This window comes from Pogonomyrmex barbatus, unplaced genomic scaffold (genome assembly GCF_055798465.1).
Source record: "Pogonomyrmex barbatus isolate J1 unplaced genomic scaffold, ASM5579846v1 scaffold11, whole genome shotgun sequence".
NCBI classification, from domain to species: Eukaryota; Metazoa; Arthropoda; class Insecta; order Hymenoptera; family Formicidae; genus Pogonomyrmex; species Pogonomyrmex barbatus.
The window spans coordinates 7,447,143-7,470,033 of record NW_028297107.1 but is presented as its reverse complement, the minus strand read 5'-3'; the positions used below and the strand labels follow the sequence as shown (position 1 = coordinate 7,470,033).

The 22,891-nt window shown below is 41.1% G+C and overlaps 1 protein-coding gene and 1 pseudogene across 3 annotated transcripts in view; one reads left to right on the top strand and one right to left on the bottom strand.

Annotated features, from left to right (window-relative positions):
* The window catches only part of LOC105433680 (uncharacterized), a 102,325-nt gene that overhangs the window by 68,436 nt on the left and 10,998 nt on the right, over positions 1-22,891 (bottom strand). For 2 of the 3 annotated variants that reach the window (XM_089070808.1, XM_089070807.1), the window contains one exon: positions 13,851-22,394. The exons of the other annotated variant lie outside the window; for it this stretch is intronic. In XM_089070808.1, the coding sequence (XP_088926934.1) occupies positions 18,107-19,714 (1,608 nt within the window). In that variant the 5' untranslated portion in view covers positions 19,715-22,394 and the 3' untranslated portion in view covers positions 13,851-18,106. Of the gene's footprint in view, positions 1-13,850; positions 22,395-22,891 lie in introns of those variants that run through there. 3 annotated transcript variants of the gene reach the window in all.
* LOC148937770 (uncharacterized) lies at positions 5,975-10,844 on the top strand (annotated as a pseudogene).

Sequence of the window (22,891 nt, the reverse complement as noted above, 5' to 3'; positions counted from 1 at the left end):
AATAATGGTAAGAAATTTAAATCATATATATTATTATATACAAACTTAATATTACTAATAATATCGTAATACTTAAGTGTTACGTCCGGGGGACTTCACGAATTCTTCTCTTTCGGGAAGAAAAAAATTAACGGCTGCTAACCCATAAACGGAGCACTTCGAACGATCTAAAGAAACCCTAAATAAACAAACTTTCTCTCGAGATATGTCTCACTATCAAAAAAAATTCTTGGTAAACAGCCTTGTCGGCGCCGACAAGTTTATGACTTACCAATAAAAATTAATATTAACAAAAGCAAATTCCTAACGGATAGGAAACGCGTTGGATCGTTCGGGGGTGACACTCCCCAAATTGGTGGAGAAACACAAAAAAAAACGCCAGTCAAGAAGAAACGATTAGTGGCCGTTGGCGGGCACATCAATGAACGATTGAGGGTGTGAACTAGCGGGAAAATTTTTATTAACTAATTCTATCATTCGCTGGGAAATCTGGAAATATAAAAACAACCACAATTCACAGAACACCGCTCCCCTCCTTCCTCTATATTCACAATTTTCCTAAACTATCATTCGACAAGCCAACACGGAAATCCATCACGCTCCCAGATATTCCCACCCCTCCGGAACCTTTTAAAAACCGCGACTTGGAGCGGATCGCTCTCTTCTTCCTGCTTCTCATCGCTACATTCACGGTCGGGACCATCCGAAATTGTCAATTAGAATCTGTGCGCGATTCTTATATTTTCGTGTGATTTAACGATCCAGCCTGGCCATTGCATTTTCTTGACCATCAGCGGCCGCTACAACAAAAGTAAGTCCAACTTTATCATTCTTCTCCCGCGGTAACTGGCGTTTGGTTCGCGACCTCTACTTATTTATCTCATTAAAACACTCCAACATTCCAAATTGGCAAGCCGCCGATTAACTCGGTGAAGCTGCCTTCCCCGATTTCTTCACACTCCGACTTGGCAAGCCGCCGATTAACTCGGTGAAGCTGCCTCCTCCGATTCCACAACATTCTATTCCACAATCTTCTAACCTGGCAAGCCGCCGATTAACTCGGTGAAGCTGCCTTATCTCGATTCCTCAATTTCTCTTTCATCTCTCTTTTATATAATGAGCCAAACAAATGCCATCCGGAATGGACGAACGAAACGGGCATTGCGACACCGTCGGGAGAAATCGAATAAGCGGATTCGTCGCGAAACCTGCCACGCCGAAGAACTCGCGGAGCAATTAATAGAAGTAGAGCCGGGGCTAGCCAACATCTCGCTGCATCAATACGCCTCCGCCCTCCGCTCCGCGGCCGAATTCGAAAACCAGTGCACTCCAGAGAACTTCGACGTGGAGAAGTTCTTTAACCTCGTCCGCCAATTTCCTCGCTCTCCCACCCATCCACCTCCTGGCACCTTCTTCATCCAAAGAAAGTTTAAACCCGACAAGCAATTTTGGGACCAGATCTCCAAACACAAAATCACTGATACCGTCCCTATGTATATTTCCCGTGATCCTCTTCCCTACCTCGTCCCAATCAAGGCTTTCCGCACCGCGCACCCTAATCCCCCACCACACCTGCAACCCGATCCCACAGACATGCTCGCGATCATCAACTTTTTACCCCAATTAGAACAATTGGGTATATAAATCCAGATTTTCCTTTGTCCGCGGTCATTTTTTATATTTTTATGTATGAAATTTTTCTTTTGTAACGAATACCTCAACCCTTTTTGATGTGCACGAACAGAACATTGTAATTCATTTTTATTATTTATTATTAAATTAGTTAATCAAAATTCCGTCTTAAATAATTTTTTTTTACCCTAAAACTTGACCCCGCGCCGTTCCCGGCTCCCTGAGGATCGCACTAGGTCCATCCCTGGTCAAAGAGATTCGATTCTCTGACCTAAAACGGATCACCGATAGCGCGGGCGCAGGCAAGGGTAATAACGTCGCCGACGCTGACCCGATCCCTGCCCCCTTAACGTGCGTTCGACTCGCGGATCGGCATCGTTCCGCGAGAACAGGAGAGGTTCCGTGCGTCCACGAGTTCTCCTCCTCCTGACGAGAGATATTATCTTTCGTCCAGAACACGGACGTAACAGAGCTAGAATAAAAATTGGGGGCTCGTCCGGGATATAAAAAGTGCGATCTTTAACGGGAATGAGTATCGAGGTCAAGTTCGAATAAGTCCGAAGTAGATGAACTTTATAAACTCGGTTTAGAGTGTGGCGGTAAACCCAAACCAGGCGCGTCGAAAACGGTACACACATCCACTCCATCTAAATTCCTCGCTTCCAAACACGTCAGTTTTTCTCTGGAGGACACTTCGATAGTGGAGGAGCGATTCGAAACTGTTTGCGAAACATTTGAATCTAACATTTCCACACGCGAAACGTCATCAGCTAGTAATAATTCTGATAATTTTGACGAAAAAGCAAAAAACCTAGAATCTTTAAAAATGGCACAAAATAATCTTTTCGCTACGCTAAAATACGCCGTCGATGCCATTCCATACTTTGATGGACAAAATATTCCATTGAATTATTTTATCGAGGGTTGCGAGGAGGCGAAATCTATGCTTCCCGATGAGGCTGAGCCTCAATTTGCTAAAATCATTAGAACGCGTATAATCGGAGAAACACGTCGAACTATTCAGGATCAAGACTTTAACAACGTTGCCCAAATCACTAAATATTTAAAACAAATTTATGGTCCTTCGAAAAATGTTTATCAACTACAAGGGGAATTGGGATGTGTCTATCAAGGGAACGACGAAGACGTAATAACATACGCGAATAGAGTGAAGATTTTGGGGAAACAAATACTCGAAGCATATCGAAGTTCGGGACCTTCTCTTCCCAAACAGAATATTAAAGATTCATTAGAAAAGGACATGTGTAAATGCTTTATCAAGAGGTTAAAACCGGAGATCGAACAAAGAATATTAAGAAATTCACAGATGGATGTTAAAGCAACCGTAGCCGACGCGATACGCATAGAAAGAGAATTACGCGCAATGTCAGATTTACGGCGTGATAATATCGCAAAAATGCAAAATATTAACTTACAACGCGAAACTTGCCAAATTTGTTATAAAGACATTTAGCCAGTAACTGTAGAAAATTCATTCAAAACTCACAGCAGAATTATGAAATACTAATATGTCAAATTTGTAAAAAACATGGTCACGATGCTAGTAAATGTCGAATGCGCGACCCGCAATCACGGCGAACTGTTAACGTGATACGAGAGAATACGATTGTCTGTCAATTGTGTTCTAAAACCGGTCATAACGCGAAGTCATGCCGTAGTACTAATCAAAACAAGCCTCTCTTGATTTGCCAGTGCGATAGACAGGGACACTCAGCTAATAACTGCTGGAAAAAGCAAAACGAATTGCGCACGACAGAAAATAAGGCAAGAATTATTTGCCAAAATTGTAATAACGCAGGGCACACTGCTAGGGATTGCAGATCCAGAATGGATCGAACTACAAGCAATAATAACACACCATTTTGCCGATATTGCAAAACGCAAGGGCATCTCCTCGAAAACTGTGAGTTGCGCATCGCAAGTAATAATCGAAGAATGGCAAAAGATTCGGTAAACTCCAACGGCTCCTCGAAGCCGGGCGTGCAACAGGGGACCGAACGGATTTCACGCCCGTCGACATCTTCGGCGCCTCAATAAAAAACGCTCCAAACGCTCGCTCAGTAGCGGTAAACCTCGATAAACACAGTCGCGTACCGACCGTTCAGGTAGAAATACAAAAAACAGTCCCTCACATAACTCTTATTAGACACCGGTTCCGGACCTAATATAATTAAGAAAAATTTTATACCTGAGGGGGTACGCATTAATTATTGTAACATTCTAAAATTAAACGGAATAAACGATTATCCAGTCTTTACTCTTGGCGAAACTACGCTAAGCCTTTTCGATACCTTAGTAAATTTCCACATAGTACCCGACGACTTTCCGATACCGCAAGCTGGTATATTAGGCAACGATTTCTTTAAACAAACATCATCGAAAATTGATTATGCACAAGGATGTATAGATGTATCCGGTATCCAAGTACCTTTTCTGTTACCAGAAACTATAGTGGTATCACCCAGATCAGAATCGTTATTTTATATAAGAGTTGGCAACCCTAATGTCAAAATTGGATATGTACCGAAATTGAAGCTAACTTATGGAGTCTATCTAGGGGACACGATCGTGGAAAATGTCTCGGAAAAAGCATATTTAAATATCATAATCACGCGGGACGAAGAAGTAGAAGTCAGAGTGCCGACCATAAATCTTAGACCTCTGAATGAGATGGTCGACCTGTGTGAAACCAGAATAAAGACGTTAGATTATCACGAAGAATTAACGACTTCACACCCGAATTTCTTTTCAAGAGAGACCAAACATATTGACCATAAAAAAGAATTGTTAAACGAAAATTTAATAAGTAGAGAGGAAGACGAGATTATGAATATAAATGACATTGAAATTGTTAACGAAAATAAAAATGAGAATGAAAGAGAGAATGCAAAGACAAAAGAGGACGGAAATATAAATAATAAAGAAATTAAAATTTCCATAAATAGAGATAAAATTAATAAAAATGTAAAGGTCAAAAATAAAAATGAAATTAAAATGAGAGGAAATAAAAGGAAAAATCTTAATTTTGATACTCAGCGAGAGGGAAGTTACTAAACCTCCTCTGAGATATCCTTCCATTCCAAAATCCTCGGAGAGGGAAGTTACCAAACCTCGTCCGAAAACTGAAAAAATTCTGAGTTCCTTGGAAGTGAAAATTGTCGAATCACTTCAAGAGTTAATTCTGGAATTGCCGATGGAAGTTTCCGCACTTCTCGAGCATTTTCCAGCTCCATCGGTTACGAGGAGGGAAGTTACCAAACCTCACTACGTAATCCAACACGATTCTGCCTAAATGAAAACGACAATACTAGTGCCTCAGTCTCGTTAAAAGGTGATAAATTCCCGAGAGTTGGGATGTTCTCAGAAAAAACGAATGAAAAAAATGAAACCTCTCATATTACCGCCAAAGAGCTTATGGAAAGAATACAAATAAATAAGTCGAGTGAAATAAACCTTGGCAAATTAGGAATGAAAAATAAAAAACCGTCTTCGAGAATTTTTAAATTAAGACAAAATCAATCTCAAGAGATAGTAGACGAATGTATACGTAAGCGCAAATCAAAACATAAGGAGAAAGTTATACAAGGAATATAAAATAATAACAAGGAAAACAGAGCTACCGAATGCTTAATACTATCGGAAGAAAACCGAAAGGATAGACTCACAAAAATTATAGAACTATTACGACTAGAGCACTTGAATAATTATGAAAAGGAGAATGTGATAAATCTTATAATTAATAGTCAAGACAGGTTTCATATACCTGAGGAAAAACTGACAGCAACTAATGTTCTACGACATAAAATATCCACAATAGATGATCAGCCGATTAACACCCGTCAGTATAGATTTCCACAAATTCACAAAGAGCAAATAAACAAACAAGTAGAAGAACTGCTAGAGGGGGGCATAGTAAAACCTTCACAGTCGCCTTACAATACGCCCATATAGATTGTACCCAAGAAAGAGGATTCCCAAGGAAATAAACGATGGAGAATGGTATTAGATTTCCGGGCATTAAATGACAAAACTATCGGAGATGCGTATCCACTACCAAATATAGTCGATATCTTAGATCAATTGGGAGGAGCTCGATATTTTTCGGTATGCGATCTAGCCTCAGGATTTCATCAAATAAAAATGGATCCAGCAGATAGCCATAAAACCGCTTTCACAACTTTCGCACCTTTTGGGCATTATGAATTTGATAGAATGCCATTTGGATTAAAAAATGCTCCTGCTACCTTCCAACGATTAATGGATTTAGTTTTATCAGGATTACAAGGAAAGGAACTATTTGTTTATATGGACGATAGTTATCTACGCGTCATCATTAGAAGAGCATGAGAGAAAATATAATCTTTTAATAGATAAACTACGCGAAGCAAATTTAAAATTACAGCCCGACAAATGTGAATTTTTAAAATCCGAAGTAACTTATTTGGGACACGTTATAGGCAAAAACGGAGTTAAACCCGACCCAAAAAAATTAGAGGCTGTACGACGATTTCCTAGACCCAAGACACCTAAAAACATTAAACAATTTCTAGGACTAGCGGGATATTGCAGACGATTTATCTCTAATTTTTCTAAATTAGCAAAACCCTTGACAAATTTATTAAAAAATGACGTACGTTTCGAGTGGACACAAGAACAAGAAGAATCATTCGAAAAATTAAAACAAAGATTATGTGAAGAACCCGTGTTGCAATATCTTGATTTTTCAAGGCCTTTTATCCTAACTATCGACGCTTCCGGAGTAGTCGTAGGAGGAATATTGTCGCAAGGTGAAATAAATAAGGACCGACCAGTCGCGTATGCGTCACGAACTCTAACTGATAATGAATTAAAATACGATACATACGAAAAGGAAGCGCTGGCTATATTATATTGTGTTAAACATTTCCGCCCATATTTATACGGCCGAAAATTTACTTTAGTCACAGATCATAAACCTTTATTATGGTTTAAAAACGCTCAAGATACCAACATGAGAATATTACGATGGAGATTAAAATTAGCCGAATACGATTACGATGTCGTATACAAATGCCGATGCGTTATCCAGGAATCCGGTGAATTTTGAAGAAGTGAACTGCAAGGCAATTATTGACCGGAAAACTTTAAATCCCAACGAAGCAAAGGATGCAGAAATAATTTCTAAAATGTTAGAAGAATCCGACGAGGAGGAAGAAATAGAAGAGGACGAAAACTTCGAGTTATATCTTTCAGATGCAACGAGCAAACAGAAAATTTACTACCTGACGACCATCTGTTTAAAGATAATACGGACTCCATACCCTTTACACAAGAAGAACTGGATGAATTACCAGTGCAGCAGACAGAGAAAGCATTAATACACGATCCACCGAGAGTCAGAAGAATGCTCACTCGCAGCCAAACGATAAATGAACGAAATAAACACTTAAATTCAATGCAACCTAAAGAAATTGCGGATCAAGCCAACAAAAGCGACAAGGAAAAAGAGAGTGACGAAAACACTGACGATGAAGGAGGAAGCGAAATAATTAATGAAGAAAATGAAGAGCTTAATAGTATAGATAAACTTAAACCAACTATCATTGACCATAAGCTAATGAAAAACAATGTTATCGATTCCCGCGAATTATTATTTTTGCGGAAAGATAACATATCATATTTTGTCGATATCGAGGGAAACCCATGGATTCTGGAGCATAAAAATTACTCGAGCGCAACGAATTGCCTACCCTCAATAAACTCGCTCTGTGTAGACCGCAGGTTGTAAAACGCAAAAACTATTTTCATGTGGCCTTACCCATTGAGGAAAGGTCGAGAGAAGGGCCAACAATGATTTTAAATTATATAACGCAAACTCTGATGGAATTACGAAAAATAACAGAGGAATTAAAATTAGAAACTATTAGCATTGCTAAAACGGATTTTATTTGCAATATTCCTTGGAGCAATATTAAGACACCAATATAAACGACCTTTCTCGACTCATTAACTAAACTAATTATTTGTAACGGATTAGTAAAATATCCTTCGAAAGATCTTCGCCCTTCTATAATAGGCGAAACACATTGCTCACCTACAGGTGGACATAGAGGCGTTACTAAAACGTATAACAGAATTAAGCATAATTACTATTGGGAAAATATGAAATCTGATGTCCAACGGTATATTCAGCAATGCTTACAATGTCAATTGAAAAAGTTAGTACGCGTTAAAACGAAACAACCCATGATAATTACCGATATTCCGGGAACAGCCTTCGACAAAGTAGCAATGGATATTGTCGGGCCTTTACAAAAAACCGAGAGAGGAAACGAATTTTAACACTGCAAGATCAATTGACTAAATTCAGCATGGGAATCCCCCTACCAAATCAAACCTCTGAAACAATAGCCGAGGCTTTTGTTAATAAATTCATTTGTATATTCGGAGCACCCAAAGCAATACTAACCGATCAGGGAAGAAATTTTGTCAGCGACTTAATGAGAAAGATTGCAAAACTTTTTAGAATTCGTAAGTTTCGTACAACCGCCTTCCATCCTCAATCCAATGGATCTCTAGAGCGATCGCATCACGCACTAAGAGAGTATCTTAAACAATATGCAAACGAACAAGAACAATGGGACCGATGGGTTAGCCTCGCAATGTTTAATTATAACACCTGCGTACACGAAGCTACAAAACATACTCCATACGAATTAATATTTGGAAAAATTGCAAGAATACCTTCGGAAAAATTTCTAGCACCAGAAGATAAATTAACTAGTTACGATGACTATTTGGTAACCTTAGTCACTCTACTCCATAACCTTCGAGGGAACGCGCGTGAAAATATCATCGATGCGAAACATAAAGAAATCAAAAAAATATTATGACAAAAAAATCAACCCTCAAACCTTTAAACCTGGGAATTACGTTTTTCTATTAAAGGGACCTAAACCGGGTAAATTTGGGGATCAGTATACCGGACCACACGAAGTACTAGAAATATTAAATAAAACTAACGTAAAAATTAGAATAAAGAAAAATAGTCGAATCGTCCACCCTAACCGTTTACGAATTTCGCATATTAAATTACCTCCCGATAAATAACAAGAAAAAAAACATAACCATTTTCAGATGGATCTCCATAATTGCTGGGCAATAATAATAGCAATTTTAACAATCCGGTTTCATAAAACGCATGGGATAATAGGCTATGACTGCGGCTCGCCCTCAACAAATCTAACAACCTTATCTCTACTAAATATCGAAGAATGCGACATCCCGCCACAGAACGTAAATTCAACTAATGTCTATATACAACTTCTACAAATAAATGAATTCGAGTCAGTAAAGTTATTTAATGCAAAATCGAAATAGATAGATTAATAAAAAAATGCGGAATGTTTTCCCACTCCATGGATGTGTTAAATGATAAATATTCATATATAGAGGAAACATCGCGCGAAGTATGCCAACGAATGCATTCTTATGGAACTTATCAGTTACATAACGGATATATCACTGGATTAAAACCGAATCATACCACTGCCCGACCAGTAACATTGGCAGGACACGTAGACGCCGATGGATCGTGCAAAGGGAGCACGTATTCGGATCCGTACGGCATGTAGACTGACGTCGTGGTACTCGCCAGCATAAAAATCTCACTACAAGAATATATAGCCGACGTACGAATAAATAGTAATCGAGTGCTACTCAGATCCGGAGTGGCCTGTGAACTCACTACCACCCATTGCACAGATATAGAGGGAGGTGAAACCTATTGGGATCCAGTGCCCGCCGACATTTGTAAATTCAACAATTATGGAGTATTGTACAGTGGGATTGCAGACAAAATAATAGATAACGTAAATGAACAACAACTAATAGTCTATTCATTAACTGCACAAGATACTAGATAGAACTTTTGCTTTGACTAGCAAAGGAAAATACGCAACATGCGGCTATACACTCACTCGAACCGAACATCCCAAATTAATCATCTTCGAAACCTCGCGTGGAGTAACGATTTTCAAACAACGAACGCGTGTCTCTAACCTCGACATATTCACCTACATGAATTCCAAATTCGTATACATCGAAAAGCACATCCGTACGCAGATAAATCAATTATACAGAAATATCCTTTTGCAACAATGTGAACTAGAGCAGGGAATGTTAAAAAACGCTTTAGCTATAGCCACTCAAACACCCGATATCTTTGCTTATTACCTAATGAAAGGACCTGGATATATGGCCCTATTAGCCGGAAAAGTAATACATATCGTAAAATGCGTACCCGTGTAAGTAAAAATCACAAGAACTGATAATTGTTACAATCAACTACCAGTCATTCGGGGAAACGAAACCTATTACTTAACGCCGCAAACCCATGTACTATTGCGACAAGGAACTCAGATAAATTGTAACTCTTTCGCACCTACTATGTATCATCTAGGGGACTCATGGTATAAACTCATGCCTAAAGCTGTGGAATCATTACCGCCCACAATTATGAAACCTATGACCAAACCTACGTGGAAATATGTTAGCCCTGGATCGCTCGCTACAAGCAGAATATACACCGAAAGTGATCTCAATGATCTACGCGACCACATATTGTTCCCTGCTGAGCGACCGGCGGTGCTCAACGGTAGCCAGGCGGATGATGGGACAACCAATCTCCCTGAACGGGGAATCACTCTCAAATCTAATAGACGAAGCATCCATAACAAAAATCGCTGCATCCGCATGGAAAGAATTTTGGAATAAATTCTTAATTTTTGGCAATATCAGTGCCGGGGTAATTGGAATATACCTCACCGGGAGAATCATAAAACTAATAATAGACACGATCGTACGTGGTTACGCTTTGCATACCGTATATGGATAGTCCATACATCTACTGGGCGCCATCTGAGACTCTATTACTCATCTTTTATTACTGTTGGGGACAAAAAGGGTTCAAAAACCCGAGCAGGCCAGCGCACCAGAGTCTGACCTGTATAGTAAGACCCCCGAAAACCAAGTATACCCTTTATTACCACCAGAGGAAAAATCAGGATTTTCGTTCGAACTAAAAAAATAATAACAACAAAACAACCTCTTTTCTTTCCTTCTCCTATCTACTATTCCCCCTTTTTAACCACCTAACAATTATATAAACTTTTTAGAAGTGAAGAAAGTAAAAATAAAAGGGAGAAGAGAAGAATGGAAGCCATCGATACCAGCCGTTTGACTCGCGGGCGTCTCGAGTGTAAGATTCTACGAATAGAATCTCCGCTCCTGTTTTGGATGCGGTTAAAAAATGGAGAATCAGCTCTGCAAGATCTATCGGAAGAACTTAATTTCCGAATGAACCGCAAATCCAAAGAACTCATTTGCTGGCCCAACGACATAGAGGAAGACAAGCCTGTTGCTATAAAAGACGGCGACGTATGGCAAAGGGGATTGATTACGGGAGTCAACCCGGCTCAGAGGACCGCCCGGATCGATCTCAGAGACATAGGACGCCAGGTGTGGAGACCATTCCATCAAATCTTCCGCCTGGAAGGACGTTTCCAAGAGTTAAGCTGGCAGGCTCTTACCTGTGGACTAGCCTACACAGGACCGGCTAAACCAACTAGATTTTGATCCAAGAAAACTAGAGCTCTGTGCCGAATCCTAGCCGAAGGACGCAGTGGATATATTAACATCGTACGTCCATTGGAAAATGGGGCCGCAATGGTCAAATTAGTCTTGCCGCACGAGGACGACTGGGGGGTCACGAACCTTCGTGACGCATTGGTATCTCTAGGGGAGGCACGAATCGAGAAAGAGGCCCGAATCGTGGATACCTTCCCAGCAATCTAAAAAAATTTTTAAGTCTATATACTCAATTATACAACCTTTGTTTTATTACTCGATTATACAACCTTTGTTTTATCACTCAATTATACAACCTTTGTTTTATTACTCAATTATACAACGTTTGTTTTATTACTCAATTATACAACCCTTGTTTTATTACTCAATTATACAACCTTTGTTTTATTATACTATCCTTATTTCGATTAGCTATACCTTTTTTTATCTCGTATACTTATTTAGTCAATAAAGTGTTGTGCGGGTCGTTTCGGTGGATCGGTCAAGGAGTCGGCGGGAAGGAGACGCTCACCACTTTGTTTGATAATTAATAAATTTTATTAACACTTGATACAGATTGTCCTTTTTAATTCGGACCGCGACAGACGTGACGGCACGGCGGATCTCGACGAGACCTCTCCTAGTATCGATCTCCCGTTTTTATCCTGTTCCAGGCGGCCGGTCCTTGCCGTGTCATCAACATGTTCATCAGCGTTCGCGGTATATTTCTGGGTCGCGCGGCGGTTTTCCGCGTAAGGGCCGCGCAACCCGGTTAACAGTTGCTTCCCGTGGAACGATTACACAATATTTGCGCGATTAGCACGGTAGCGTTGGTAATCGCTATCGCTTGGTAAAATAATAATTCGTCGGATAAAGTATCGCTTGCCGCAATCCGTTTTGTCAGCGGTGAGCGTGATTGCTTTCTCGGCGCTCGCGACATCCCTCCCCCTTTGATGGAAGAGAACCATGGAGGGTTCGGTTTCCATGTGTCCCTTACTTGGCACTCGCGGCATCCCTCCCCCCCTTCGATGGAAGGTGATCTTACTTGTTAGTTTACATATGTTGTCGCGTAACTGTAATATAATCGTGTGCTTATGACTAATATAACATAGCATCGTCGCGGCGCCTCTGTGCGGTCTCGCTTTTCTTTTGCTTTTTATTTTTGTTTTTGTTTGTGCGCCATGTTATTAATCCTATTATAGTTATTATTACTACGCAGGTGCCTGTTCCCATAGAGTATACAGTGTATTTATTTTTGAGTAAGTTATAATCGCTATCTTCTAGAGTTTCTCTTATTTCTTCTAGACTTATGCTTAACTTGGTTAAATCTACGGGGTTCTTAATTATTTGTCGTAACGTGTCGGTTTTCGCTAGCTTATTCTTATTGGTGTCTTTATTTTTTATTTTTAATGTTATATTGTACTCGGGGAGGTAGTTTTGGATATATTTTATTCCCTCAATTTTTCGTGCTTTTAATATTACGTTTGGTGTGATTAGTTTGCAATTATCTTTTAGTTTTATTTTTCCGGTTTCTTCTAATATAATTTGCTCTTCTATTTGCTTTTCGCACTTAATGCTAATTTCTTGCTTGTGTACCGTGGAGTAGAGCCGCTTGCTCCTCCGTCAAATCTAACACACCGTTGTGCTATCCACAACGGTGTGTTAGATATCATATGGTTCTTTTCGCAGTAATTGAGCTGTCCCGGTGTATGTGTATATATTTGCACCTCGCATGGTGCCGTTTCCGGATAATATGTCGCGAAGTTCTGTTCGCATGTGTATGTGTTTGTTTCTCGTATGCAGCGTTCTAACTCTACTTCCTCTAGTAATTTGTAGTGGTGTTTCTCTATCCATAGCTAGCAAGGGATGGTTTATTTTTATGTAGGCGAATACATTCGCATGATCGTGTACTGGTAACGGTATTGCTTTAACTAGTTTAAATGTAGGGTATGCTACTACCGGAAATCGCAAGATTGTGTATATGTATGGACCATCTGAATACGCGCTAAAAGTGATGTATGTGTGTATGGTCTGCCAGTGCTCAATCTGGATTTTAAAAGGAAAGTGTAATCCCATGGTTAATTGTGTAGCCGCTTCTTTGAGGGCTGTTATTATATGTTTGATGGGTAGTAGTCGTGTCGGTATCATTCCGTTTTTATCATTCCGTATGTCAGATAGTCTATTATATTTTCCGTGTCCTTCGTTAAATCGTTCATTATCGTTGTCAGGATTAGTAAGTGTTCGTCTACGTCTGCCTGTAGTGTGGACTCGGTCAACCGTTGTTCTAGTCGTTTTGTCGCACTCATTATCAGATTTTCATTATAATTTAGAGTATTTTCTAATTCATCCAAGTGCGCTATTGTGGCGTTGATTACTTTTATTTGATTTGCTACTGCGTGCTGCAGTACCTTGCCGTTTGTTCGTAACGTTTGCAATTGCTCGTCTATTAGTTTCTGATCGTCGGCGTCCATCGTTCCGAATAATATTTTGCTAACCGAATAATATTTGACCGACCCGACCGCATCTAGCAGTTCTCGTCGTTTGTCAGTCGTTTTGTATAGCGTTTCTACTTGTGTCAACAGCGTGATCAGTTTGGTGTTTTTTCTTTCTATTATCCTCATAATGTTTCGGCAACCTAACTGGGCGTTGCCTATTCTTTCGACACTGTATTGCGGTTTCCTCCATATAGTCTTGCAATTGCTGGTGTCTGATCTCTAATTCTTTTGCGCTCAGTTTTATCACTAATCTCCATGCCGATTCAGCCTGTCTCAGCTGGCCGATTTCCTCGTAGTAGATTCCTGGCTGGTGTGAGAACAATTCCCAGTCAAGAGTATGCCGAGAGTCAGGTGTCGCTTGTCCTGCTCTTCTCCACATAAGGAGCATCCTGCAAGTTTAGGATTCAGGTTACTTTTCCGTGAATCCTCGTCGTGCATTTTTTTGTGTGCTACGTTTAATATTATAAATTATTTTGTTCAATCTGCCGTCGACCGTGATCTGTCGCGCGTCGTGGACGGTTTTTTGTTTATTTCTTAGTTTATTTTCCATTATGCAGTGCACTAGGTGTGGTCGGGAACATGTTCCCATCATGTGTGCGGCGAATGCGTGCGGCGGTCATATCGCCTGGCGGCCCAACGGGTAGCCTTGAGGATGTCGTCTAGGTGGCCGTCCACGGTCGTCTGGGGGAGTATTGTCCCCGTATTCAAGCGATCTGCGTTGAGAGGTCTCCTGTGCCCCCTCCGCCCGTCTGCGAGAAGCTCTACCCCCGCGAGGGGGCAGGTTTGCGTTGCCACCGGGCAGCGGTTCGTCACTGTCCTGCGTGACTGGTGAGTCCTGTATTTTTTCTTTTTACTAACTCTATTTTATGCTGTCATTATTGTTAATGTCCTTATTTTACTGCTTTTGTTTTTTGCTTTTTGCGGGTAATTATTCGTATGCGTTGTTTGCTAATCTTCGATGAATAGTTTGAGTCGGTTCGCGTGCACCGTCGTAATTTTTCGTTTCTGTTTAATTTTGTAATTAACATCAGAGGTTTTCTCGATTATTTGATATGGACCGATCCATGGTGCTTCTAATTTCTTCGATCGTCCTCTGCGCACTGCTTCGTCATGCAGGAGAACCTTATCTCCTACTTTAAAGGTTTTAGTATTCGTATTTTTATCTGCATAGTTTTTTGCTTTTTGTTCTGCTTCGCGAATATGTTTTGCCACTTTCTGTGTGGCTCTGAGTCGTTCTCTTAATTCTTGCGCGTAGTTATCGTATGTATAATATGGTTTCGGCGGCGCTGCCAGAGCCGTAGGTAATGTTGCTCGGTGCCCGTACATCAATTCGAACGGTGTATAGCCCGTTGCTGTATGCGGTGTCGTATTTGTACGTGAACATCGCGTATGGGATCCATTCATCCCAATTGATTTGATCCTCGTTTATATAGTGCCTTAAGTATTCGATCAGAGTCCTGTGCGATCTCTCCAGGGCTCCGTTGCTTTCAGGATGGTACGCGGTTGTTTGAATTTTCGTTATTTTTAGGAGGGTGCATACATCCTTGAACATTTCACTGACGAAGTTCGTTCCTTGATCTATCAGTATTGTCTCCGGTATTCCGAATTCGCATATTATTTTTGTGGTGAACTCTTTGGCAATCGTGTTTGCTTCCTGGTCTGATATCGGTATTGCTTTACTAAATTTTGTTAAGTCGTCTTGAAATGTTAGTAGGTATTTATTTCCTTTCATGGTGACCGTGAGTGGTCCTACGATGTCCAGGGCGCATTTTTGAAACGGTCTTTCTGCTGTGTCGGTCAGTACTAGAGGCATTTTGGTTTTCTTGCTTAGTTTGTTTTTCTGGCAATATTCACATTTGGCGATGTATTCTTCCACATCTCGTATTAGTCCGTGCCAGTTGTGCATTAGTCGTATTCGATTTACGGTACGTGTTACGCCTTGATGTCCTCCGAGGGGGGCATTATGATATTCGTACATTATTTGCTCCTTGTCTTCTTTGTTATATTCGCGTTCTTCCTTCGCGCTCGATGCTGTTTATCTGTGTGTCAGGCGCGATCGGGTTTCTGCTGAGCGCGTCAGCATTTGTATTGCCTTTACCTGCCTTGTGTATTACCTCATAGTCGTACTCTTCCAATTTGAACCTTCATCTGATTAATCGTGAACCAGGGTCTGTTATACTAAATAGCCAGATCAATGGCTTGTGGTCTGTAATTATTTGAAATTTTGTTCCATAGAGGTACGGTCGAAAGTGTTTGACGGCCCATACTATGGCTAGCAATTCTTTCTCCGTATTATAGTTTTGTATTGTATTATAGTTTTGTTCCGCTTTATTCAGAATTCTGCTTGCGTATGCAATTGGTCGGTCTTGGCCTACTGGCCCTTGCGACAATACTGCTCCGATGGCGTATCCGGATGCGTCTGTCGTTACTATAAATTGTTTAGTGAAGTCCGGGTAAGCTAGAACTGGTGTGGTCGTTAACTTTTATTTTAATGTTTCGAATGCGTTCTGTTGTTCTGCTGTCCAAGCGAACTTCTCATCCTTTTTTGTTAGTTTTGTCAGTGGTTTTGCTATCTTCGAAAAATTCTAGATGAACCTTCTACAATACCCGGCTAATCCTATGAAGGATTGCACATCTTTTACCCGTTTTGGTATTGGAAAGTTTGCTACGGCCGTTATTTTCGCAGGATCCGATATTATACCGTTTTCGGAGATAATGTGTCCTAAGTATGTCACTTCCTTTCTTAAGAATTCACATTTATTCGGTTGTAGTTTCAGATTATAGTCTCTTAGTTTTTTGAATACTTCAATTAGTCTTTTGTTATGCTCTTTCAAATTTGGTCCATATATTACGATGTCATCTAGATAGACTAGGCATTTGAGGCCTTGTAATCCGGTTAGTACGGAATTCATAAGTCTCTGGAATGTTGCAGGCGCATTTTTTAATCCAAAAGGCATTCTATTAAATTCGTAGTGCCCGTAAGGTGTGGAGAATGCTGTTTTTTGTTTGTGTTCCTCATGCATGGGGATTTGATGGTATCCCGATGCTAAATCCAATGTTGTAAAGTATTTCGCGTTTCCTAGTTGGTCTAGTATGTCAGTGATATTCGGGAACGGGAAAGAATCGCCAATTGTTAAGTCATTCAATTTCCAAAAATCCACAACTATTCGTAGTTTTCGCTCTCCAGATGCGTCTAATTTCTTTGGTACTACTAATAAGGGTGCGTTCCACTGACTCGTGCTGGGACGGATTATCTCGTCGTCCAGCATTTTCGCTATCTGTTTATTTACTTCTGCCTTGTGCTTCTCTGGTAATCTATATGGTCGGACATTCACCGGCGCGCTATCTGCTCGCGTATTTATTTCATGTGCTACTGCATTAGTGTACGATAGGCGGTCGTTTTCTAGGTGGAAGATATCACAGAAATCTTCGCAAATCTGGTACATGGTTTTCCTTTCTTCTTTATTTAAATGCTCGGTTTGCATTTGTCTTGTGCAATTTTTCTTTACGAGCTTGAATGGGCTCGTCGCTTGTTTCGTTACTTGACACCTCCATGGTATACATGTGTGCGGCGTCTTTTGTCTTTATCTCGTCCACCGTGACTAGCGGCGTTGTTATCTCCACGGATTCTCCCGTGGTATTTATCACACTTATTGGACATTTTCTTCTGGTATGACCAAACAATTTCCTATGAAAACTCCGGGTTTGGTTTCGACTGTATTTACTATTCCAATGCTATTCCGATCGGTTACTGCCTGAAGTATGGTTTCATTGCGAGGCGTTAGCATGGTTTTCTTGTACGGGTAGAGTTTGAAAGTTGTGTTGCCAAACGGACTTGTTTTTTCCCATGATCGCATTTCGCTTGCTGTTTATTTTTCAAAAAGTCTAGTCCCAATATCCTTTCATAATTTATTGGGAAGTCATCTCTTACCACATACATAGTGTGCTGTATCTCTCGGTCTCCTAGCGTTATCATTGCTCTTATCTTTCCGAGTGTGTGTATCTTGTGGCCTGTAACTCCGGTTAGGGCTAAACACTCTTCGCGCATTAGTGTGTTTCCCTTTAGATTTCCTACTTTTATTAATGTCAAAGTGGCGCCTGTATCGAGGAGGAAACTTGTTTTTCCCTTTTTTGTCTCTCGCATCGGCAGGGTAATCAAGTCTAACGTGGCGTTTGTGTGAGGCGTATTCACCTGTGTCACTTGATGCTCGCGTATGGTTCGCGTTATCTTTGTTCTCGGTTTCTCTTCTTCTTCGTCGTCGCCACTGCTTGTGAACGATAGGTCATCGCTCCCCCTTTGCTGCTTATTCTTTCTCATTATTACAGCGGTATTTATTTGTCGCCCTTTTTCATTATCCTGTCTCGTGCGTCTCGGCTGCCCCTTTCTCGGGCGACCGTTCAGACCAGCATTCGTCGCGCTTATGATCTGCCTTTTTGCAGTACGAGCAGTATTTCTCGATATTATTTACGTTCGCCGGTCGTTCGGCTCGCGGTAGCGGATATTTGTTTGTGTATCGGCTTGAACGACAGTCGCGCGCCAAATATCCTAGCCTACCGCATTTGTGGCACTCCAGTTTTTGGTTGCAGTTTCTATACTGTTCTTGGTTGCTTCTAGCTTTCTCATTATTGTACATTTTTATAGGTTGGCTACCTTTTAATTTTTCTTCGGCTGTCGCGCCTAGCATTGCGACTGTTAAATTCGTATAGTTCCTGGATCGTACTATTGTTTGTATCTCGTCACGTAATCCTAGTTGTAAATTTTCTAGAGCTAATTCTTGTATCGTATCTAGGATTGCCATTCGTTGCTCCGCGGTGTGCTCGCGTCCTTCTATCATAGATTGATAGAGTTCCATTGCTAGTTTGTCAACGCGGAGTCCGTATTCTCGCGCGCTTTCCCCGGGTTTTTGACGGGTTATATTAAACTCTCGCTGAATGTGCGTAGTGCTACGCTTTGCCAAATAGCACATCTCGATCTCGCACTTCAGTTGCATGAACGTGCGTATATCCCTTGTTTGGAAATCGTGCATGGCTTTCCCTGTTAATTTCGTGCACAAGATCGCTTTTAATAATGATTTTTCGTCGGCAGGATTTATTTCGCTCATCGCATACGTGCTTGCGTTTAAAAATTTTTGAACTTGGTTCCGCGATGATCCGTCCATCTCCGGAATCATATCGCGGGCTTCTTTTAGTTTCATAAACGTATGTGCGGGATCTCGCGAATTTCGGACATCGTCCCGTGTACGCCCGTATGTCATTTCTATCGGATCGTCATTTTCTGCACTCCGATCGTAATTAACGACTTCTAGTTGGCTTATGCGGCCCTGTAGTGCTCGCATGCCTTCTATCAATTCGACCAACATTACATCTCGAGCGTCGTGCGAAGATTCCGCCGGGTCAGATTTCCAGTGTGCCTGGCTTAAAGTGGCTCTCATCCTTTTTACTTCGTCGTCCAATTCTTTGTTTACTACTTGTTGTTCTTCCGCGATCGATTTTAACGGTGTGCCCGAGGATTGATTTGCCATTTCCGCTGGATTTATGTTTCGTGAGGCGGTGTAAAATTCGGTTGGATCGAACACACTACTATCGTAAGATGTCAATGAGAATTCTCCGCGGCTAGGATTACTTGCGTTTGTGCCGTCGCTATGGTCAGATCTTGCGTCTGTTGGTTGTAATAGAGCGTCGTCGCGTCTCTCACTACTCGGTAGTAGGCTATTATCTATGTCACTAAGCGAAAACACGCGTTCAATTACAATGTTCGGATGTAATTCCGGTTGACTCGTCAGACTATCGTCGGAATAATAATTACTTAAATCGCGGCGTACGTTATCGCGCGGATCGCGTGAATTTTCCGTCTGCTCGAGGCTCGGAGGGCTCGGGCTGAGCGCTCGGCTGGCTGACGCACTATGTAGCCACGACGTGTTTCTTTGGGCAGGAATTTGGTTAACTCCCTCGTTCGACATCTACCTACACGCTTCTCTCGCTATCTAATGCGCTTGCCTTAATTTTCTATGACTTACATTACGCTTGCAATTCGCATGTTTGTGACATGGCGCTGGCTGTTGCGGTAGATCGTGGCTTCTCCGGTGTCACTGATATGCTCTGCGTTGTGGCTCTACCGGCTCTTTCTCGCCGCAGGGATGTCGACTTCTTTTCCAGCCTTTTCCTTGAATTCCGATCGTTTGTTCCTTCCAGATGACTGGGTGTAGCTGCGAAACGATCCCACCGCTGCCACCAGAAATGTTGTGCGGGTCGTTTCGGTGGATCGGTCAAGGAGTCGGCGGGAAGGAGGCGCTCACCACTTTGTTTGATAATCAATAAATTTTATTAACACTTGATACAGATTGTCCTTTTTAATTCGGACCGCGACAGACGTGACGGCACGGCGGATCTCGACGAAACCTCTCTTATCGGTCTCCCGTTTTCATCCTGTTCCAGGCGGCCGGTCCTTGCCGTGTCATCAACATGTTCGTCAGCGTTCGCGGTATATTTCTGGGTCGCGCGGCGGTTTTCCGCGTAAGGGTCGCGCAACCCGGTTAACAGTTGCTTCCCGTGGAACGATTACACAATATTTGCGCGATTAGCACGGTAGCGTTGGTAATCGCTATCGCTTGGTAAAATAATAATTCGTCGGATAAAGTATCGCTTGCCGCAATCCGCTTTGTCAGCGGTAAGCGTGATTGCTTTCTCGGCGCTCGCAACAAAAGTAATGTTTAAGTTGAACAATCATAAACATTATAATTTAATAATAATTTAATCATAATTACTTAAGTTCCTTGTACACATATATCATCCACCTCCTTTATTATTAAACTTATTATAATAATTTTTTTTTCCTTTTTGTGGCATAAAGAGAGAGGAAATGTAAGACGATTAATTCTTTATTCATATCGATGTTGCTTGAGTGCCTACCGGAGAGCGGGAGCGCTTATTATTTTTATTTTTCTCTCCTCATCTGCAATTACCAACCCTGAACTGCAGCATAATAATATTAACAAGTTAGTGGTAGGATAATAATCCTACACATCTAATTGCCCAGTCGAGTAAATTGTCATGCGAATGTCACCTTACTTAATATAACAAACATATCATATAATCAGACGATACACAATGACTGAGGCAGGTAAAGAGCGCTAACACGCCTAATGGCCACGGCTTGACCATTTGCATTAAGACCCCGAAAAAAAAACGGGGGAAGAGGATAGAAAAACCATCTTGGAATGCAGAACATGGAAAAATAATTCCAAACCAAGTGGGACGCGACTGGTGGTACTCACGTAATATATATATAAAAAAAAGAAAAAAAAGGGGGAGAGAGACAAGAATTTGCTGATCGTTCGTTATATAAAATCATTTCCTTCCTCTTGAACGCTATATAATGAATACGATAGAGTTAAGCCAAATTTATCATAAACCCTTTCGAAAATTTTATAATTCTTCCGAATTTATTTGTAATAATAATAATAATAATAATAATAATAATAATAATAATAATAATAATAATAATAATAACACTAGTAATAATATTCTTCTTATCTAATCCAAGCATCTCCACATGCAAGGTTTTGCGCATTTTTCACTCTCTACAACAAGGAGAAATAAGTCCTTTGGAAATAAATACGCATTAACAAATGTTAGGCATGAAACATTTAAGATATTTTTTCTGAAAAAAAATGGAGGGGAAAAGAAAGAGTGAATGATGCGCACAACTTAATTTTAAATAGTATTGAGAATACAATGTAACGTTAGTTAATGTAAGCGAAGACGAGGAAGAACGAGGGAATAAGGAAGGGGTTTTGGTGATCGCCTGTTCCTTCCTTCTTCTTCACAAAAAAAAAGGGAGAAACCGAAAGAGAAGAATTATTATCCTATTGTTGCAAATGTTGTGCACTCCCAACATTTGTCTAAGTCGGGGGGTGTTACGTCCGGGGGACTTCACGAATTCTTCTCTTTCGGGAAGAAAAAAATTAACGGCAGCTAACCCATAAACGGAGCACTTCGAATGATCTAAAGAAACCCTAAATAAACAAACTTTCTCTCGAGATATGTCTCACTATCAAAAAAAATTCTTAGTAAACAGCCTTGTCGATTCCGACAAGTTTATGACTTACCAATAAAAATTAATATTAACAAAAGCAAATTCCTAACGGATAGGAAACGCGTTGGATCGTTCGGGAGTGACACTCCCCAAATTGGTGAGGAAACACAAAAAAAAACGCCAGTCAAGAAGAAACGATTAGTGGCCGTTGGCGGGCACATCAATGAACGATTGAGGGTGTGAACTAGCGGGAAAATTTTTATTAACTAATTCTATCATTCGCTGGGAAATCTGGAAATATAAAAACAACCACAATTCACAGAACATCGCTCCCCTCCTTCCTCTATATTCACAATTTTCCTAAACTATCATTCGACAAGCCAACACGGAAATCCATCACACCCTCAGATATTCCCACCCCTCCGAAATCCTTTAAAAACCGCGACTTGGAGCGGATCGCTCTCTTCTTCCTGCTTCTCATCGCTACATTCAAGGTCGGGACCATCCGAAATTGTCAGTTAGAATCTGTGCGCGATTCTTATATTTTCGTGTGATTCAACGATCCAGCCTGGCCATTGCATTTTCTTGACCATCACCAGCGGCCGCTACAACAAAAGTAAGTCCAACTTTATTATTCTTCCCCCGCGGTAACTGGCAGTTTGGTTCGCGACCTCTACTTATTTATCTCATTAAAACACTCCAACATTCCAAATTGGCAAGCCGCCGATTAACTCGGTGAAGCTGCCTCCCCCGATTCCACAACATTCCAACCTGGCAAGCCGCCGATTGATTCGGTGAAGCTGCCTTATCTCGATTCCTCAATTTCTCTTTCATCTGACTCTCTTTTATATAGTGAACCAAACAAATGCCATCCGGAATGGACGAACGAAACGGGCATTGTGACACCATCGGGAGAAATCGAATAAGCGGATTCGTCGCGAAACCTGCCACGCCGAAGAACTCGCGGAGCAATTAATAGAAGTAGAGCCGGGGCTAGCCAACATCTCGCTGCATCAATACGCCTCCGCCCTCCGCTCCGCGGCCGAATTCGAAAACCAGTGCACTCCAGAGAACTTCGTGGAGAAGTTCGGACCACCAATAG